Source organism: Dendrobates tinctorius, unplaced genomic scaffold (genome assembly GCF_039654945.1).
Source record: "Dendrobates tinctorius isolate UK_male_01 unplaced genomic scaffold, ASM3965494v1 ptg000022l, whole genome shotgun sequence".
In the NCBI taxonomy this organism is placed as follows: Eukaryota; Metazoa; Chordata; class Amphibia; order Anura; family Dendrobatidae; genus Dendrobates; species Dendrobates tinctorius.
The window spans coordinates 78,996,871-79,018,967 of NW_027361690.1; the positions used below are offsets into that span (position 1 = coordinate 78,996,871).

Below are 22,097 nucleotides of genomic sequence, written 5' to 3' on the forward strand. Positions count from 1 at the left end.
TGCACACACTTTTGGACACTGGACACTTTTGGATTGTGTGAGGCCCACTGATATCTGAGCACTATGTGACAGGCTCGATGGCACAGCTGTGACCAAAGTGACTAGAGGATAAGGGAGATTTTGAATCTCTGCACACACTTTTGGACACTGTACACTTTTGGATTGTGTGAGGCCCAATGAATATCTGAGCGCTATGTGACAGGCTCGATGGCACAGCTGTGACCAAAGTGACTAGAGGATAAGGGAGATTTTGAATCTCTGCACACACTTTTGGACACTGGACACTTTTGGATTGTGTGAGGCCCAATGAATATCTGAGCGCTATGTGACAGGCTCGATGGCACAGCTGTGACCAAAGTGACTAGAGGATAAGGGAGATTTTGAATCTCTGCACACACTTTTGGACACTGGACACTTTTGGATTGTGTGAGGCCCAATGAATATCTGAGCGCTATGTGACAGGCTCGATGGCACAGCTGTGACCAAAATGACTAGAGGATAAGGGAGATTTTGAATCTCTGCACACACTTTTGGACACTGGACACTTTTGGATTGTGTGAGGCCCACTGATATCTGAGCGCTATGTCACAGGCTCGATGGCACAGCTGTGACAAAAGTGACTAGAGGATAAGGGAGATTTTGAATCTCTGCACACACTTTTGGACACTGGACACTTTTGAATTGTGTGAGGCCCAATGAATATCTGAGCGCTATGTGACAGGCTCGATGGCACAGCTGTGACCAAAGTGACTAGAGGATAAGGGAGATTTTGAATCTCTGCACACACTTTTGGACACTGGACACTTTTGGATTGTGTGAGGCCCAATGAATATCTGAGCGCTATGTGACAGGCTCGATGGCACAGCTGTGACCAAAATGACTAGAGGATAAGGGAGATTTTGAATCTCTGCACACACTTTTGGACACTGGACACTTTTGGATTGTGTGAGGCCCACTGATATCTGAGCGCTATGTCACAGGCTCGATGGCACAGCTGTGACAAAAGTGACTAGAGGATAAGGGAGATTGGATTGCTTTTAAAAAAGCAGTTTGCGGAGCAGTGGGTAAACAGCAATGCAGGAATGTCAGGAAGCCTTAGAAGGCAGCCCAACAACCAACACCACTGATACACCACTATATAGCCTCCCCTTGCACTGCACACACAGTGACTGGTGTGTTGTGCAGGCAAAAATCGCTAGCAGCAGAAGCAGTTTTTTTGTCTTCTTCCCTGCCTAACACTCTCCCTACAGAATCAGCAACCTCTCCCTATACGGAGATCGGCAGAAGTAAGATGGCGGTCGGCGTGCACGCCCTTTTATACCCCCTGTGACGCCCACCAAAGCAAGCCAATCACTTGCATGCCCTTCTGAAAGATGGTGGTGACCCCTGCCTATGTCATCACGTTGCCCACAGTGTCCATGGATCCTGATTGGCTGAAAAAGAGCGCAAAACAAACTTTTGAAACGCGACTTTGGCGCGTAAGTCGCCGACCTCGTGGCCGACCTCATCCTAGGGTCGGGTTTCGTTTCATGAAACCCGACTTTGCCAAAAGTCGGCGACTTTTGAAATTGATCGACCCGTTTCGCTCAACTCTAGTCAGGACCACTTGATGGTATGTTACAACAGTTACCAAACACTCCTTTCAAGATTAATTCGTGGGTGTGGTGGCAGCAAGACAACCACAACAATGGTTGCCCAAATTCAGTTTCAATTCGAATACTTGCTCCTTGTATCATTCCAGTATTAGATGCAGTTGTATCAAAAGATATACCAATGATACGATCACGTAGCGCGAATCGGTCCACCTACTGAATAACATCTTCAGGCATTAGCTCACAGCACTTTTCTGGGCAACAGGTACTCCAAGCAAATGCTCAAAATCTTTTCCAGTTACAAGAACAGCAACTCTATCTTCTAGAGTTTTGACACTCCCACAGGCAACCGAGGGCAACAATTTACTATCCCAATGTAAGACTAAATGAGGAGGATTTTCAAACAGTGACTTTTCCATGTTCTCAGCCATTTGTCTTCTGTTAATCACCCGAGCTCGGAAAACGGTAGATGGAGATATGGAGATGCATGAAACATCGTGAGCAAGGCTTTTTCAGTTGCAATAAATGAAGTAGAGTGATCAGTGAGTGGAACAAGCTGCCACGAGAAGTGGTAAGTTCTCCTTCAATGGAAGTCTTCAAACAGAGGCTGGACAGACATCTGACTGGGATGATTTAGTGAATCCTGCTTTGAGCAGGGGGTTGGACCAGATGGCCCAGGAGGTCCCTTCCAACTCTACGATTCTATGATTCTATGATTCTATGACTTGCTTGTCGAATGGAGAGTTGTTCTCGATCCCATGTAGCCGTGAGTGTGTGATCAAGAGGTTTTAATCTACGACCTGTACAAGATTGTTTCTCTGGTGGTGCAGAAAATTTGTCCTCTTCGTGAATTGGTGATGATGGAGATGAGACTGAGTGTTCCACTATAACTGTCTTGTTCATTTTGGCGATTTCTTTATAATGTTTCATCTTGTATGCCTCCTTTTATTCTGTATTTATTTTCTTTTTAATTTGTGAGGCAAGAACCTTATCTACACCACTCTTTGATGAACTCATTTGATCCTCTCTTTGTGACATAAGGAATGCTTTATCATCTTCTAGTACGGTATTCATGGACATCACATTTTGCCTGGCAATATCAAATAGCTCATCAAGATCACCTTTCCAAATCTGCCGCGTCATATTAGCTTTGTCAGTGTTTCTTGATTTCTCTTTACCCAGATGTTGATATTCCTTGTATAACTTCTGTATACGAGTTTGGATATTCTCCTCTGTCATGACAGGGATACTTGCTTACTTCCACACTTCCTGTAGTTTAATATGTGTGGATTTAGCAGCACACGAGAGTGTTTCTTTCATTTCCTTGTGATGGTAAATAAAAACTAAAAGCACGTGTTCCTTGGAAGGTAGTCAAGCTCCCAAAAAATCACCACCAGGCACCTTTTCAAGTCACCAAATTCCCTTTCTAGTACTCATTTTCAGTTTAACTATCTGCAAAGCATAATAGAAACACAACATACACATTAGTGTGATGTCTATGATACATTTTCATGAATTTCAGTACTTTCAGAAAAAAGTGATCAAAGTGTGCAACCCCTAAATATTAATCGATTTCGCTAAAAGTTTTCACGTGGATCTTTTAGATGACTTAGACCAAGGATTCAAGCAAAGTCATATGAAAATCATAACTTCGGAAAAATGAAACACCCTAGCGTACATTCTCTAACTCAGCCCACCTGCGCAGAGCTGAATCAATTCATTTTGTAGTAGTTTACAGTGGGGCTGGTCGCATTAGCACCGGTCCTCATTGTAAACTATTTAACCCCTTCTGATGGATTGCAGCGTGAGACATGACTGAACGGCGGAGAGGTAAGGATATTGGTGATGTTTTATGTTATTTTTTTTGCAGGTCATGGCTTTTTTGGGATTACCAGACTAATAAAAGACACCGGGCACCTGTGGAGAGATCTAAAAAATGGCAGTTTGGAGAAGGCACCCTTCAAACATCAGGGACCTGGAGCAGTTTGCCAAAGAAGAATGGTCTAAAATTCCAGCAGAGCATTGTAAGAAACTCATTGATGGTTACCGGAAGCTGTTGGTCGGTTATTTTGGCTAAAGGTTGTGCAACCAAGTATTAGGCTGAGGGTGCTAATACTTTTGTCTGGCCCAGTTTGGAGTTTTGTGTGAAATGATCAATGTTTTGTTTTTTGCTTCATTCTCTTTTGTGTTTTTTCATTTAAGACAAATTAAATGAAGATAATAATACCAAAGAATTTGTGTTTGCAATCATTTTCAGGAAGAAACTGAGTATTATCTGACAGAATTGCAGGGGTGTCAATACTTTTGGCCACAACTGTATGCTGATACTTATTATTACATTTGGACTGTTTATACAGTTTAAAACATTTTGAAGTGTCATTTGTTTTCAGAGAAAGAGAACCACATTTACTACTGTTTTCCTGCCATGTATTGTGTTTTTTCCTGAGTGTGCTCTTCAATACAGTGTTATCCAGTTGAACGAAGAGAAGCTATTAGCACTGCAGGTCGTCAATGCTGTATAAACACTGTAAATTGTGACCATGTGGTGGACATAATCTCGCGTATGCCTTTTATATGATTTACCTGCCATGTTCATATCTGGATAACCTATTTGCTATCTATTAATTGCACCTTTTAATCACAACATATTTTCTTTAATGGCTATCTGTTGTCAGCATCACCATGCTTGTGTAGTGCGTATTATGTTATAAATGTAATATGAGAAATGCTCTTATTCTCTAGACACCGGAAGAACAATCTAAGGAGAAAATGGTTGGCTGCTGGCTGTGTGCCTCCGGACCAATCTTGCTAAGTGCCAAAATTGGAAGGAAGGGTTATTGTAATGGTAAGTTTGATCTTTTTTTTTTACTATAGATTGGATTGGTTAATTTGTTAAAGATTCAGTTCCAGTACCTGAAAGTTGTGCTCTAAGTGTCATTTTCAGCATTTATTTTCACTTCGCTGTCAAACATTTCATGTAGAAAACCTTTATTTACATTCTTCTTTTTAACAAGATACATGATTTCTTCCTTTCATCAATATTCATCTAGGAATTAGGTCCAATGCCATATGGGCCTTGTCTAGCAGCAGGCCACTAATCACCCAGCCCCCAGCGTCCTCTGTTTTTCTCCCAAGACAGGCTCCTCCTATGTTTCTCCCCTCCCCCAAGATGTTCCTGTAGCTCCTCCCATCTTTGTTTGACCTCTTCCTTCATGCTGTAACATGTCCTGTGCCTGCAGAGGAGGGAAGAGAAGGGATTGCCTGCATGAGTCTGAAATCACTCCCTAGTGCTGTTAGAAGGACTCTGGATGTCAGACCTTCTGTACAGCCTTCCACAGTGACCCCATATCAGCTATAGGACAAGTGAGAAATGCTGATCTTCTCTACTGCATATTTATTCGTTATTAGGTAACATGGGCATACATAGAAATTGTGGGGCCCCTATAGCGAAAAGTCCTTATTGGGCCACCCCCTTCCTAAAAATATGTGTATATATATATATATATATATATATACATATATATTCACCAGAGTATGTGCGGTCATGGCACAGTCACAGAAGTACATACCTTCCACCTTATATAAACAGGGAAAGAGACATGTGTTGCAGTACTTACACAGTAACTGTGCTTCCATTGAAGCCCCATAGTGTTTTCACTCCCTGCAATTACCCTTTCATGGCAGTCTCCATAGAATATGATGTCCATTGAAATGCCCTGCCCATATACAGTATGATAACCCACACAATGAATTACCTCACAGAATTTGCACACTATGATGACACCAACAAAGTATGATGCTTTCAGACAGTATGATATCTCTAGATTTCCCCCACCCAGTATGATGTCCCTGCAGTGATCCCCCACACACAGTGTGATGCCAGCAAAGCTCCTTATATATAGTATGAAGGCTCCCCTGCCCTTGTATACACAGTATGATGGCCCCACAGCTCCCCATATGTCCAGTGTTCTCACAACTTCCACCACACACACACACTATGATGGCCACACACTCCCTCTCTACACGGTATAATGGCCTCACAGCCCCTCTATACACGGCACTATGCCCCAAAGCTCCCCTACATGATGTCCAATATGCTCACTGTTCTGCCTTCTTACACATATGATGCTGTGTGGATTCCAGCATACAGCTTAACCTTTCATCCACTCCCAGAAACAAGACTGTATGGGTGCTTAAGTCTATTATTTATTGGGATGATATGGACAACGATGGGAGATGATAACAGATGGTATAGTAGAACACAGTTATGGATAATTCAGTAGATTGTTGTACAAAATGTAGATGATTTAGGTAAAAACTACAAAAGACAGATAATACAGCATGTCAGTACTAGTAGATAGAGTTGAGCGAAATGGGTCGAAAAATTTTAAAAGTCGCCGACGTTTGGCAAAGTCGGGTTTCATGAAACGAAACCAGACCCTAGAATGAGGTTGGCCACGAGGTCGGCGACTTAAGGGCCAAAGTCGCGTTTCAAAAGTTTGTTTTGCGCTCTTTTTCAGCCAATCAGGATCCACGGACACTGTGGGCAACGTGATGACAGGGGTCACCACCATCTTTCAGAATGGCATTCAAGTGATTGGCTTGCTTTGGTGGGCATCACAGGGGGTATAAAAGGGCGTGCACGCCGACCGCCATGTTACTCATGCTGATCTCAGAATAGGGAGAGCTGCTGCTGCTGCTGATTCTGTAGGGAGAGCGTTAGACAGGGAAGAAGACACCAAAAACTGCTTCTGCTGCTAGCGATTTTTGCCTGTACAACACACCAGTCACTGTGTGTGCAGTGCAAGTGGAGGCTATATTTTGCTCGATCAGCGGTGTTGGTTGTTAGGCTGCCTTCTAAGGCTTCCTGACGGCTGCATTGCTGTTTACCCACTGCTCTGCAAACTGCTTTTTTAAAAGCAATCCCAATTTTTTTTTTGTCCTGATGAGGTACTGAGCGTGCATTTTTTCACACCATACAGTGCACACTCCTCACACAGTACCGTGTAACGGCTGTTATCACGGCCACAGTGAAGCTATCTGTGTGTCGCTCTGTAAGGATAAGTCGAGGACATGTTCAGTTCCTACAGACCTGCACCTTCTAGTTTTGTCTAGTTTTCAAACAGTTAAATATATTTGCTGTTTGATCACATTCAAAACTATAGAGAGACAGAGTGTGCCAGTCCGTATACTTAAAAAACACGGAGCTTGACAATTTTACGTACACCGGACAGCCGTGTACGTGCATGCTCCTTTCTCAGTACCATGTAACAGCTGTTATCACGGCCACAGTGAAGCTATCTGTGTGTCGCTCTGTAAGGATAATTTGAGGACTTGTTCCGTTCTTACAGACCTACACTCTAGGGAGATTCCTATTCTGCCCAATTCTATATACACCTTGTAGTTTGTCATACACTAGCCAATTTCTGCCTGTGACATAGCGCTGTGATATTCAGTGGCCCTCACACAATCCAAAAGTGTCCAGTGTCCACAAGTGTGTGCAGAAATTCAAAATCTCCCCTGTCCTATAGACACCTTGTACCTTGTTTTACATTACTATATAGTTTGTTGGATTTTGTCTACATTTCTGCCAAAAATGAGGAAGGCTGGTGGAAGAGGCCGTGGAATTGGGCGGGGGTTGGCAGCTGGTAATGATGGTGTTGGTGGTGGATCTGATGGTAGTGGCAAAAGCAAAATAGGACCGAATGCAGGAGGTGTTGAGCCTGCGTAATCGTCTGGCTCCACAAGGCCTTGAAGGCTTAGTTTTCTAGGAGTTGGCAAACCGCTTTTAAAGCCAGAGCTTCAGGAAAAAGTTTTGTCTTACATTGCTGACTCAGCCTCCAGCTCTATCGCCTCCTCTTCTGAAGTTGTAAAAAATAAAAGCACTGAGTCATCATTGGAGGCTCATGTTCATGAACCACACCTTTCCTTTTGTCCTTCACCCCAACCAAGATTGAAGGATGACGCAGGCCATACTACTGATTACTCCATGGAGCTGTTTTCACATACCATGCCTGGATTATCAAGTGAAATGGTGAATTACCCAGGCCAAGATGAATCTGACATGGAGTGCACTGATGCACCGCCACTGATAGCTGATTCTGCTGGTACATTCACTCAGAGCACCACATTGTCCTCGCAGTGCACAGAGCCAGATTCTGACCCTGATGAGACTCAGGTGCCCCTTCCCGCACACTATACCACCATACACGGTGACACAGAGGAAGGTGCACATGACATTGAAGAGGAGGTGATGGATGACCCAGTTGTTGACCCAGATTGGCATCCATTGGGGGAAGAGGGTGCTGTTTCCAATAGCTCAGATGGGGAGGAGGAGCATCCACAACAGACATCGACATCGCAACAGCTGTTATCTGGCAGGCCCGGAGCACTCCAAAGACAGGTTCCAAAAATAAAAAGAGTTGCTGGACAGCTTGTCCAGAGGGTCAAAATATCACAGCGTGCTAGGCCGCAAAATGTCTACCAAAGTAGGAAGAGTGCAGTGTGGCACTTTTTTGAACAAAATCCTCATGATCGGGCCAAGGTTATCTGTAAGAAGTGCGCAAAGACCTTTAGCCGAGGGAAAAATCTGAAAAATTTGAATACCAGTTGCATGCTTAGACATTCAACCAGCATGCACTTGCAAGCGTGGACACAACACTAAACCTCAAGTACCACATGTTCAACTGATCACAAAGAAGGTAGTCAGCAACGCTAGATTGTTTCCCCCACTGTAAGCCCACCGGTTAGCACAGCAGCAAATGTTGAGGTGTCGTTGCAAGGCCACAGCAGTCAGGGAATCCCACTGTTATATCAACGAAAGACTGAATCTAGGCCATCAGAAAGAACACCAACTCCATCACCATCATCAACCCTCTCTCAGCCCGCCCTGTCCACCGCTACTTCCACCATATGCAGCTCTCAAGTCCAGCTCACCCTCCCAGACACTATGAGTAGGTCAAGAAAATACTCAGTCTCTCATCCGCGTACACTGGGTTTGAATGCCCACATTGCCAACCTAATCTCATTAGAGATGATGCCCTATCGGTTGGTGGAAAGCGCAGCTTTCTGCAAACTCATGGCCTATGCAGTACCACGCTATGACCTACCCAGTCGCCAATTCTTCTCTCGCAAAGCCATCCCAGCCCTCCACCATCATGTGAAAGACCGCATTGTCCATGCACTCAAGCAGTCAGTGAGTGGAAAGGTGCACCTCACAACTGATGCATGGTCCAGTCGGCATGGCCAGGGCTGTTACGTGTCCATCACTGCGCACTGGGTTAATGTGGTGGATGCAGGGTCCACAGGGGACAGCGGTGGTGGGACAGTGCTGCCTAGCCCACGGTATAGGAAACAATTGGCTGTAGGCGTTCGACCCTCCTCCTCCTCCAGAAGCGAAAGCTCGTCCACAGAGCGCAGTCGTACGAGCACTCCATCTGCAGCTGCCACTGTTGCACACGAGGTGTCCCCCTATCGAGCAGCTAGTGGAAAGCGTCAGCAGGCTGTGTTGCAGATGATGTGTTTGAGCGACAGACACACCGCCGAGGTGCTGGCCCAGTACTTTCAGCGACAAACTGAGTCATGGCTGGGCAGTGTACAACTTGAGGCAGGCAAGGTAGTTAGTGATAGCGGCCGTAATTTTGTGGCAGCCATAGCCCTTTCAAAACTCAGCCACATACCTTGCTTGGCTCACACCTTGAACCTGGTGGTGCAGTGCTTCTTCAACAATTATCCGGAGTTAACAGCCCTGCTCCAGAAGGTGCAAAGACTGTGCGCGCACATCCGCCGGTCCCCTGTACACTCCATTCGTATGCAGAAGCTGCAGCAATTGCTCCACCTTCCCAACCACCGCCTCATTATCGACATTGCAACAAGGTGGAACTCCACCCTGCACATGGTTGAGTGGCTGTACGAGCAGAGGCAGGCCATAATGCATTTGTGGGAGGATACACGGCCAGGCACTTTGAGAGCAGACATGGAGTTGACAGGTGTGCAGTGGTCGAAGCTGAAAGACCTCTGTAAAGTCCTTCAGTGTTTTGAGGAATGCACACGGCTGGTAAGCGCAGACGACGCCATCCTAAGCATGAGCATCCCACTTATGCATCTGCTCATGCAAACTTTGACGCACCTTAAGGAGCAGGCGTCTGCAGGCAATGTTGACGAGGAGGAAGAGGTGGAGGGAATCCTTGATGACATTCAGCCATTGTCTGCTCAGGGACCTCTCCTGGACGAGGTGGAGGAAGAGGAGGAGGATGATGATGGGGATGATTACTTAGGGGAGGAGGATGCATCTCGTGGGGCAAGTGAAAATGTTGGCGTGGCAAGGTCTGGTACAGGGTTTGTGCGTGACTGGAGGGATGTGGATTTGCCAGAAAGTGCTCCTCCACCCAGCACTCGCAGTGCATCATTGACACCGGGAACATTGTCCCACATGTCAGATTATGCTTTGCAGATCCTAAAAAGGGACCCACGCATTGCCAAAATGATGAACGATGACGACTACTGGTTGGCCAGCATCCTGGATCCATGCTATGAAGGCAAATTACAAAACATCATGTCACAGGAGAACCTTGACCTAATATTGGCTACTAAACAAGCAACTCTGGTTAACCGGTTGGTTGAGGCATTCCCAGCACACTGCAGCGGTGATGGTTCTCACACGAGCCATACGGGCTGGGGGCAGCTTGGCAGAGGTGTTCGTGGTGCACACAGCAGAAGTGGCGTTGGAGACAGGGGTTTCATGACAATGTTGTGGACTGATTTTTCAAGTACCGCTCACACAACTGGTAATACAGCATCGATGGAAAGTGACAGGAGACAGCAGTTGTCAACTATGGTTACAAACTACTTTTCCTCCCATATCGATGTTCTCCCACACAAGTCATTCCCCTTTGACTATTGGGCCGCTAAACTGGACACCTGGCCTGAATTGGCACAATATGCCTTACAAGAGCTCGCTTGCCCAGCTGCAAGTGTGCTATCGGAAAGAGTCTTCAGTGCAGCTGGATCAATCCTGACAGAAAAAAGGACCCGTCTGTCAACCCAAAATGTGGATGATCTAACCTTCATTAAAATGAACCATGCATGGGTTTCCAAGGATTTTGTCCCACCTTGTGGGCCCCCCTTGCTTGGGCAGGGTCCCAGCATTTGCAATCTTTACCTCTCCCTGCTCCTCCGCTGTGTAGTCTGGGCCGTCAAATCCATACTGGGCCTGACACCGTCTGAGCCTGCCTCCTGATCTATAGACATATTTTGAATGTGTACACTATACTATCCATACATGTTATCCGGGGATACGGTACCCTTTCTCACCTTTGTGCAATCACGTGTAATCCATACTGGGCCTGACACCGTCTGAGCCTGCCTCCTGATCTATAGACATATATTTTGAATGTGTACACTATGCTATCCATACATGTTATCCGGGGATACGGTACCATTTCTCACCCTTGTGCAATCACGTGTAATCCATACTGGGCCTGACACCGTCTGAGCCTGCCTCCTGATCTATAGACATAAATTTTGAATGTGTAAACTATGCTATCCATACATGTTATCCAGGGATACGGTACCCTTTCTCACCTTTGTGCAATCACGTGTAATCCATACTGGGCCTGAGAACGGCTGGCGAGCTGTTAAGCAAGCTACAGCACCTGTGGTTTGCACACGCAAGTTTTTCATTTTTTCAGGAATGACGGTTAGGCCTAATTCCGGAACTGCGGTTGACCTGCACTTACTGGGAAATCATCGTTCGCGGGTAATGATTGTAATCCCAGATCCCCATCACTAACGCTGTTCAGCGGATTATCTGCACCTGTAAGCGACAAACGCTGGCCTTTTCAGTGTAGCGCACATGCAGCCACAGACATGTAAGGGCATGACACACCAGTTATTGGCCAATCTCACATGCCAGAGCCTCGCGTGTCCCTCTAGTAAGCCGGACTCGGACCGCGGGGCATGACGGAGTCTCGTTCATTAACGGAATTAAGCTTGCAAAGTGTGTATCTTTTTTGTGGCTGGATGGTTGAGTTTTCCCATGTTGAGTCAAATTACGCCATAGGCTCCACTCCTGGTGGTGCCCTTCTGGACATTCCTTTAAGGTTCAGCTTTGCAACCATACTGCCCACGTAAAACAAACACTTTGCCTTCATGAACGCTGTTTGGAGGGTCGTGACTTGTGGGAATAACGCCGCCCAATAAGTTAACCTGCTAGAGAGATCCTTCGTTGCTCCCAAGCATGACATCACACTCCCTAGGAGGAAGGTAATGCCACTGTGGCAACCGTACTCCTGGGGGCGACACAAGTGCACTGATGCCCAGCCACTGCTCGATGAATCTACTGGTACATTGACCCAGACCACTACATTCCCCTCGCACGCTACACGGCCTGAATCTGACCCTGATGAAACTCAGGTTACCCTTCCCATATACAGTTCCATCTTACACGGTGACAAAGAGGAAGCTGCAGATGAAAGTGCAGGTTCGGCACACCCGCCGTCAGACACACCACCGTACTATCAGGGGCCCTGTGCCAGTGCCATCGCCAATGAGTGGGCCCCCCCTGCTTGCTCAGGATCACAGCACTTGCAAGGTTGAAATACTGTGCAGTGAGATGGAAGATGGGGACGACGAGGAGTCCAGACTAGTACAGGGATTCCCTAGCGAGGAGACTTATTTCATTGTTTTCAATGTTGGGACAGCAATTTTTGGGGAGCACTCTACTCTGGAGAATGATAGATGGGGCCCACCATACACTGGAACATTCCAAAGGTGGACATCAGACATTGGAGCAGCATTTAATCTTTACTCAACACTAAAAAAACTGCTGAGATGGTTGTGGATTTTAGGAAAGATCAACATGAGATACTTCCAATCTACATCCATGACGAAGTGGTTCTTAGGGTACCGTTACACCTAGCGACTCACCAGCGATCCCGACCAGCGATATGATGCGGCCAGGATCGTTGGTGAATCGCTTGGTGGTAGCTAGTGAGCTGCCACTCAGGCAGATCTCACCAGCGACATCGCTGGGGACGGGGATCGCTACTTACCTGTCAGACGCGGCGATCCTGTGTCCTCCCGCCCAGCTCCATGCGGCGCTCATCGGCGCCACAGGAAGCGCCGCAGGAAGTGGACGACGAGGAATGGTCCAGGAGCTTCTCGCGCGATCAGCGATAACCAGCGGGGGAGCGGTCGTAGGTAAGTATCACATGCAGCGATATCGCTAGCAATATCGCTGCAACGTCACAAAATCGGTGACTTTACAGCGATATTGTTAGCGATATCGCAGTGTGTAACGGGGGCTTTAGGGTCACAGAGACCAAATTCCTTGGTGTTATCATCTCTCATGATCTTAAATGGGGGAAAAACGTGGATGCTGTTATAAGAAAAGCACAACAGAGGATGTTCTTCCTGCGTCAGCTGAAAAGATATGGTTTGTCTAAGAATCTGCTGATCTTATTCTTTAATGCTGTCATCAGATCTGTGATTTATTCCTCTCTGATAGTCTGGTATGGGGGAGCCACTGCGCATGACAAACTAAGCTTACAAAGGACTTTCAGAACAGCAGAGAGAATTATAGGTTCCCCCCTGCCTAAGATCCAGGATCTTTATGATAAGAGTATTCGATCCCACGCATTGAAAATTTCATCCGATCCCTCTCACCCGGGACACTCCTCATTCCAACTACTCCCTTCAGGACGTCGCTTCAGAGTCCCCAAATGCAGCACCAACCGCCATATGAACAGCTTCTATCCACTCTCTGTTCAACAATTAAATTGTCATGTGTAGACTATATACTGTATCTGTCTTGTTAGATGTTACTTGTATCTGTTGTTATATATTATGTTTCCTCTTTGCCACAAAGAATTCCTTGTATATATGTAATATGTACTTGGCGATAATAAATTTGATTTGATTGATTTGATTTGATTTACAGGGCCCATTATACACTAGAGCATTAGAAATGGGGCCCATTTTGTTTGGAGCATTATTTGGGCCCATAAGACAGTGGAGCTTCATCCATGGGGACCAACATATACTGTAGCATTATGTGGAGCTCATCATATACTGTTTCAAACATTATATAGGACCAATGATTCTGTATGGAGAAATAGATGGGCCTCGTCATGAGATGTAAAAAGTGAAGTATTTTTCATTGTACTATACCGCTATTTCTCTGCCGTATCGGAGCATCATGAGTTGTGGTATGTGTTAAAGGGGCGCTCTTTTGCCCAGGGCACATGAAAGCCTGGAGCCAGCCCTACCCCCTCACACAACTTTAGCCAAATAACCCCCATTTTTCAGTGCGTAACTAGTATTATGAAGTTAATTAAGGTTGACAAGCTTAAGTAAGAAGAATTGATGCTTTTGGCATTCAAATGGGCACTGTAGGTGTGTTTCCTGTACTCCTCTCACTGCCGACTTTAATTCTCCATTGACTTACATTGGGTTTCGTGTTTCGGGACGACCCCGACTTTTCCCTATAGTCGGCCGATTTTGCTCGACCCGACTTTTGGAAAAGTCGGGTTTCATGAAACGAAACTCGACCCTAAAAAACCAAAAGTCGCTCAACACTACTAGTAGACAGTATACAATAAACGAATACTGGCAGGTAATAGCAATGCATGGTATTATCACAACACTTGTCTTTCCTTCTTTTGAGGTCCATGCCATCAGACTCTACACCCCCTTCTCCATGCGAGTGGCGGTAGTGTATCGTCCTCCCGGCCCCTCCCATCAGTTCCTGGATCATTTTGCCACTTGGCTTCCACATTTTCTCTCCTGTGACATCCCTACCCTCATCATGGGCGATTTCAACATCCCCATTGCTCTTCCCCTCTCCCCATCTGCTACTCACCTTTTATCTCTAACCTCCTCATTTGGCCTTTTGCAGCTTACTAATTCTCCAGCGCATGAAGACGGAAACTCCCTCGACTTCTCTCGGCTTTGTGCAGTGGATGATTTTGCAAACTCCCCTCTCCCGCTCTCTGACCACAACCTTCTTTCATTCTCTATCAAGAACTGCCACCCTGCTCAGGTCATCCCCACTGTCCATATTTATAGAAACATACAAGCCATTAACACCCAGAAACTTATGAAGAACTTGCAGTCTTCATTGGCCCCTATCTCCTCCCTTTCATGTCCTGATTCTGCATTGAAGCATTACAATGAAACACTTCAAAGTGCCCTGGATGAATTTGCTCCTCCTATACATAGAGCACCACAACACAGATGGCGACAACCCTGGCATACCCTGCAAACACGTTTCCTGCATCGGTGCTCCAGGTGCGCCGAACGTCTGTGGAGAAAATCCAACCTACCCGATGATTTCATCCATTATAAGTTTATGCTTCGAACATACAACACTGCCCTTCACCTCTCAAAACAAACCTATTTCAACACCCTCATCACTTCACTGTCCAATAACCCTAAACGTCTCTTTGACACTTTTCATTCTCTACTCAACTAAAGAGTACAGGCCCCAACCCCGGAGCTTCGAGCTGACGATCTGGCCAATTACGTCAAAGAAAAAATTGACCAGATCCAACAGGAAATTATCTCTCAATCACCTCATACCATGCACTGTCCTCCCTCCCCCACTGCATCTAGCTTACTCTCTGATTTTGAACCAGTCACTGAAGAAGTAGTAAGCAGGCTCCTTGCATCTTCTCGCCCCACCACTTGCACCAGTGACCCATTTCCGTCACATCTACTCCAGCCCCTTTCCCCTGCTGTCACCCCTCACCTAACTAAAATATTTAACCTCTCGCTCTCTTCTGGTATCTTTCCCTCCTCATTTAAGCATGCCATCATACATCCACTACTTAAAAAACCATCCCTCGACCAAAACTGTGCCGCTAACTATAGATCTGTTTCTAATCTTCCCTTCATCTCTAAACTCCTGGAATGCCTGGTACACTCCCATCTTATCCGCTATCTCTCAGAAAACTCTCTTCTCGACCCTCTCCAATCCGGTTTCCACTCTTTACACTCTACTGAAACTGCCCTCACTAAAGTCTCTGATCTACTAACAGCTAAATCAAATGGTAATTACTCCATGCTAATTCTCTTGGATCTCTCTGCAGCATTCAACAGTGTGGATCATCAGCTCCTCCTCACTATGCTCTATTCCATTGGCCTCAAGTACATCGTTCTCTCCTTGTTCTCCTCCTATCTCTCTGACCGCTCCTTTACTGTATCTTTTGCAGGCTCCTCCTCCTCTCATCTTCCCCTTACCGTTGGGGTTCCTCAAGGATCAGTCCTAGGCCCCCTCCTCTTCTCTTTGTATACTGCTCCTGTTGGTCAAACAATCAGTAGATTTGGTTTCCAGTACCATCTCTATGCTGACGACACCCAATTATACACTTCTTCTCTTGACATCATGCCAGCCTTTCTAGAAAACACCGGAAATTGTCTAAACGCTGTGTCTAACATCATGTCCTCACTATATCTGAAACTGAACCGCTACTAATGTACCTATACCCGACATTGCCATTTCCTTGTGTGGTTCTACTATTACTCCCCAGCAACATGCCCGCTGTCTTGGGGTCATACTTGACTCCGAGCTTTCCTTTGTCCCCCACATCCGATCACTGGCTCGCTCTTGTTATCTGCACCTCAAAAACATTTCTAGAATTCGACCTTTTCTTACTTTTGACTCTGCAAAAACTCTGACTGTTTCTCTTATTCATTCTCGTCTCGACTATTGTAACTCCCTTCTAATCGGCCTCCCTCTTTCCAAACTCTCCCCCCTCCAATCTGTCTTGAATGCTGCTGCCAGGATCATATTGCTTGCCAATCGTTACACCGATGTCTCTACCGTGTGCCAGTCATTACACTGGCTACCCATCCACTCCAGAATCCAGTACAAACTGATTACCCTCACCCACAAAGCTCTTCATGGCCCAGCACCACCCTACATCTCCTCCCTTGTTTCAGTATACCATCCTACCCACGCCCTCCGTTCTGCTGATGACCTGAGGTTAGCATCCTCAATAATCAGAACCTCCCTCTCCCGTCTTCAAGACTATACACGTGCTGCATCAATTCTTTGGAATGCACTTCCCAGGTCAATATGATTAGTCCCCAATCCTCACAATTTTAAGCGTGCCCTGAAAACTCATTTATTCAGACTGGCCTACCGCCTCAACACATTAACCTAATCTATCCCTATGTGGCACAGCCAAAAGTTTTTTAACCATAACCAGGTTCCCCGCATCATGTTCCCACATGCTTTATGCATCCATTAGCCCTCTGCATCTGTACTGCTACACACTTAACATTATGGCTGGTCCATACAATCAGGGCAACTGTTACCACCCACTTTTCGTGTCTCCCCTTTTTTCCTCATAGATTGTAAGCTTGTGAGCAGGGCCGTCATTCCTCTTGGTATCTGTTATGATCTATGTGATTATTGTTATGCTGTAATGTATATTGTCTGTACAAGTCCCCTCTGAAATGAAAAGTGTTGCGGAATATGTCAGCGCTATAGAAATAACATTTATTATTATATAATCAGGCCCCTCAGCGCCTCTATACACAATATGATGGCCCCACAGCCCCTCTATACACAGTATGATGGACTCTCATACACTATAAGCACATTATGATGATCCAACAGCAACCTCTTCATACAGTGTGATGGACTACTTGGCTTTGTTTCCATGTCAAAGGTATTTTTTTTACCCCAATTTTTACATGAAAAACGTTTCTGACCAGACTTCTACAAATAGTAGGTGAATGTAGCTGAATAAAACTGGTTGCTCTGAGTTGATGACATCATCCAATTCCAAAGGGAAGTAAGCATGATCTGTCTTTCTATTGCTGCAATAAGTTTGCTTAGCATCTATGGTCCTTAATGTTGCCCAATGTTGGTGTCCTCAATGCTAGGAAATACAGGCAGATGCTTACCCATCACGCATTACCATCAAATGTACCAAATTTTATTGTATTTTGTGTATATGAATGCTCGTATGGTGGCAAAGTGAAGTATAAAGCTGGAGTCACACACAACCATTAAAAAAACAGTCCCATTTTAACGGTCCGAAATTGCACAAAGGTATCTTAACCATTGATCCGTTTTTTATGCGATTTTTCTTAATTGATGCGATTTTAATCGCATGTAAGGATCCGTTTGACATCCGTCTGGTGAGATTTTCTCGCAGGGTAGCTAAATGGACATATAATGGAGCCCAATGACAGGTTTCCCCACACAAAGAATGAATAGATCTAGACACACACATATATATATATTTTTTATGCATGTCATAGAGACACATTAATATATATATTACAAATTCATACAGTTCATCATAGCAGAATAGCCGCAGAAACATTTGCCGGCTTTTGTATAATTATTCTCCTGCCCGAAATGAAATGACACATGGTTTACATATAGTTAACCATTTCATTTCATGTTTTTTTTGTTATGTCTATCACTATTAATTAGATGAGGGTTTGTGGGTAAAATTTTGGACTTGTAGGGGTTAATTTAAGGGGTTAATTCGTTGTATGAAATTGCAGGGACTCCTGCTGACGTCACTGAGGCTTCAGGGAGTCCCCATAATTTCATACAACGAATTAACCCCTTAAATTAACCCCTACAAGTCCCAAATTTTACCCACAAATCCTCATCTAATTAATTGTGATAGACATAACAAAAAAACATGAAATGAAATGGTTAACTATATGTAAACCATGTGTCATTTCATGTCGGGCAGGAGAATAATTATACAAAAGGCGGCAAATGTTTCTGCGGCTATTCTGCTATGATGAACTGTATGAATTCGAAATATACCGTATGTATAAATGTGTCTCTATGACATGCATAAAATATATATTTATATATATATATATATATACTAGATTATGGCCCGATGCTATCGCATCGGGAGGATGCGATAGCATCACACCTCTTGCCATGTTAACCCTCAACACACACACTCCTCAACACACACTCCTCTCACCTTTCACCATCTCCACTCACTCTTTCACTCCACATACGACCCCTTCTCTCACTCCGTCTCTCATACTCACGCCGTCATCGCCGCTGCTCCACGATCCCCGACATCTTCTTCCGCCGGCGCCATCCTGGATCCAGACGTTGTCCACGCCGGCGACATGTTCTTGCGGCGACGCCATCTTGAGTATCGTGAAATCCCGCGATAGTTTTCGCCGACGCCATTTTGGATCCCGACGTCGTCCTCGCCGGCGACATGTTCTTGCGGCGACGCCATCTTGACTATCGCGGGATTTCGCCGATCCAAAACGGCGTCGCCGCAAGAACATGTCACCGGCGTGGACGACATCGGGATCCAAAATGGAGTCGGCGTAATCTCGCGAGATTTCGCCGACACCATCTTTTTGGATCCCGAGTCGTCCACGCCAGCGACATGTTCTTGCAGCGACGCCATCTTGAATATCGCGGGATTTCACGAAATCCAAGATGGCGTCGCCGCAAGAACATGTCGGCAGCCTGGAGAACGTCTGGATCCAGGATCGCGGCGGCGGAGGAAGATGTCGGGGCAGCGACGATGACGGTGTGAGTATGAGAAACGGAGTGAGAGAAAGGAACGTATGTGGAGTGAAAGAGTGAGTGGAGATGGTGAAAGGTGAGAGGAGTGTGTGTTGAGGCGGTGTGGTGTGTTGAGGGTTAACATGTGCGATGTGTGTGGTGACGTCACCGGTTACAACTGGACGGAAGTTGGTACAACCGGAAGCTGCTTAGGGCATTTATTATTATAGATATATAAATATATATATATATATATAAAATGTGTCTAGATCTATTCATTCTTTATTTTACCGGTCTCTGTGATTTTACTGTATTGGAAGAATTGCCGGCTTTTGCTAAAGGACACCGGGTGCGATTTATCGCAAGTCACACATCTGGTCCGTTTTTAGTCCCATTTTTTCTCGCCCCATAGACTTGTATTGTCGAATCCGATCCGAAAATCGGTGACAATCGCAGCATTGTCTCGGTCCGAGGAACGGATCCGATCAAAAATCGCGTGATGGGAGCTGCCCCATAGAATAACATTGGGACGAATGCAATGCGATTTTTTTATCGCATTGCATTCGTCCGATTTAATCGCCAGTGTGACCCCGGCCTTATGCGTGTAATCTGTTCAGTGCATTGCAATAAATTCTATGTGCCCTATTTTGGTAAAAGTTTAAAAGTGGCAGGTATTCTCTGAATTATTAATAAAACTTTCCTGTCTACTAAATATATAGGCACTAAATTCACCAAAACAGCTGATTTCTTTTTTTTTTTTTTTTTTTTTTTTTTAAAGCCTGCACCACATTTATTACAATGTCATGTGCTAGCTATATGGGAAAATGAATAAGGTGCACAATGTTAATGCATCTTCCCCTATTTATTATCATCAGTATGAAGACATTTGTAATGCTATGTTTTATTTTTTCTTTTTAGGGGAGGCAATTCCTATTTATGCAGAATTTGAAAATGGGTCATCCCGATTAGTGGTTCCCAAAGCTGCTATATTCCAAATTCAAAGTTTCATTGTTCATGGGAAGATGAAAACACATAAGCAAATGCTGGCTGGAGTGCGCGGGAATCATATAGCATCTGGAAGTACTGAAACCTGGAATGGAAAAATTCTAAAAATCCCTCCAGTGACACCTACAATTACAGACTGTCACATCATCCGAGTGCAATACACTCTAGCAGTATGTATGCTTGAGACCATAGAATAGGACTTCTATTCCCCTTGTGTCAAGATCAAGTTTGTACTATTTCTAAATGTATACATTTATAGCCATAACATTATAATGTATGGGGTTTGGATACTGTAAAACATTCTTGTTTCTCCTTTATAACACATTCCCAACGTCCAATCCCTGATTGTAGGCTGGCTGTTTCATTTGGTATTTATGCACCTGTGCAGCTGCCATTTTACTTGGGTCCGCTGCACCCTGTATTAGTGCAGATGCATTTAGGCCTGTCTGGTTTGTATCTGAATTTTTTGGAGGATTTTTTGCTCTTTTTGAGGTTTTCATCACTTACATTAAGAATGAGAGGCGCGGAGGTGTCCACGATTGACCACCATTACATTCACACAGTGGAACTTCAGAGCCTTGATTCTTGGGTTTGTTAAGGGTTTCAGAGGTCGGAAACTCAATGATCAATAGGTTATATCCATGGATAAAGCATAGTTTCTGAACTCCGTAGAACCTGTTTAATTCTGATTGTAAAATGATTAACATAAAAAACTTTGCACTGCAGGCATGTCAGTGGCTGCTTACAAATGACTTCTCTAAGGAACACTCTAAACAAAACTTACTATGTAATGGTAGTATATAGTAAGAGAACAGAGGTAAGAACATTGCCACCTTAGGCTATGCAACATGTAAAAACATTAGATGATTTTTACCTTGGAGTGTTCCAGTAAGCTACACCCTTAGGGTCATACTCTTGCCATCAGTTTCAATATATCAAAAATTAGGAAGAAACCCTGTCAGTTATCAGAAAATTACATAAGAAAACATTAAAAAGCTAATTTTGAAAAAAAAAAAATATTTTTTTTTCATTGAATGTTTTTTTTTATTTGCAATAATTGAGTACAATATTTCTTGCAGGTTTACATACACATTCCTGGGGCAAAAAAATTGATGGTGGAACTACCTCTAGTTATTGGCACAGTCCCATTTAATGGATTTTTATACAGGAATTTAAGTGATCCTAGCCACTCTACTGTAGACATGAGTTGGCTTGCCTTAACATTGCCAGAGCAACCAGAAGGTAACCAGTATTAAAGAATACTATTATATCGTATGCGATTTAGCGATCTGTCTTGTAGACCCTAGAAGCTATGTGGTGATGGAATGGTGGTTGCAACAAGTGCCATGGCTTACATTTCATGAAGTCTAAGGGTACGTTCCCACAGTCAGTAATCTGCAGCACTTTGGACGCAGCACATGTCCGCTGAGTCCAAAGCGCTGCCGGCTTTTGAACGTAGGTGATTCCGCATTTGTTCATTGAACCGTGTGCAATCACCACATCCAATACTTTGAACAGGTGAAATTTATCTTGCAGAGGCTCATGTCTAAACAAGATAAATAGACGTGCTGGGGTCTGAAAAGACGCACCGCATGTCTATCTCCGCTGGTGATCCACAGGCATCTGTGCATGCATAGTGAGCATGGGATTTCTTGACTCTGCGGGTTGGATCCCGCGGATGTATGCAGCGTCATACCCGCAGCGTTTACTGACCATGGGAATATACCCTCATAACCGCCATCCTCGTATGATTCTCAGCTACATAAAGAACGTTGATTGAGTAGTCAGTAGTGGACATAACATTGGTGCAACCAAGAGGTAAAGGGGCCCTTTTCCACATACACATCCAAATCAGGTGGAATTGTGCATTACAATGACCTGTTGGACTGCAAAGGGCCCATATACTGTTTTTGCACAGGGGCCCTTTCCTGTCTGTGTCCGCCAGTGTAAGTAATTGTCATTTGTCAATCACTGTCAACTTAAGA

At 44.9% G+C, this 22,097-nt stretch overlaps 1 protein-coding gene across 1 annotated transcript in view; it reads left to right on the top strand.

Annotated features, from left to right (window-relative positions):
* ARRDC4 (arrestin domain containing 4) overlaps positions 1-22,097 on the top strand; it is a 174,479-nt gene that overhangs the window by 147,312 nt on the left and 5,070 nt on the right. Inside the window, exons 4-6 of the mRNA XM_073568770.1 lie at positions 4,335-4,437; positions 20,026-20,282; positions 21,192-21,354. Coding sequence (XP_073424871.1) covers positions 4,335-4,437; positions 20,026-20,282; positions 21,192-21,354 — 523 coding nt within the window. The remainder of the gene's footprint in view (positions 1-4,334; positions 4,438-20,025; positions 20,283-21,191; positions 21,355-22,097) is intronic.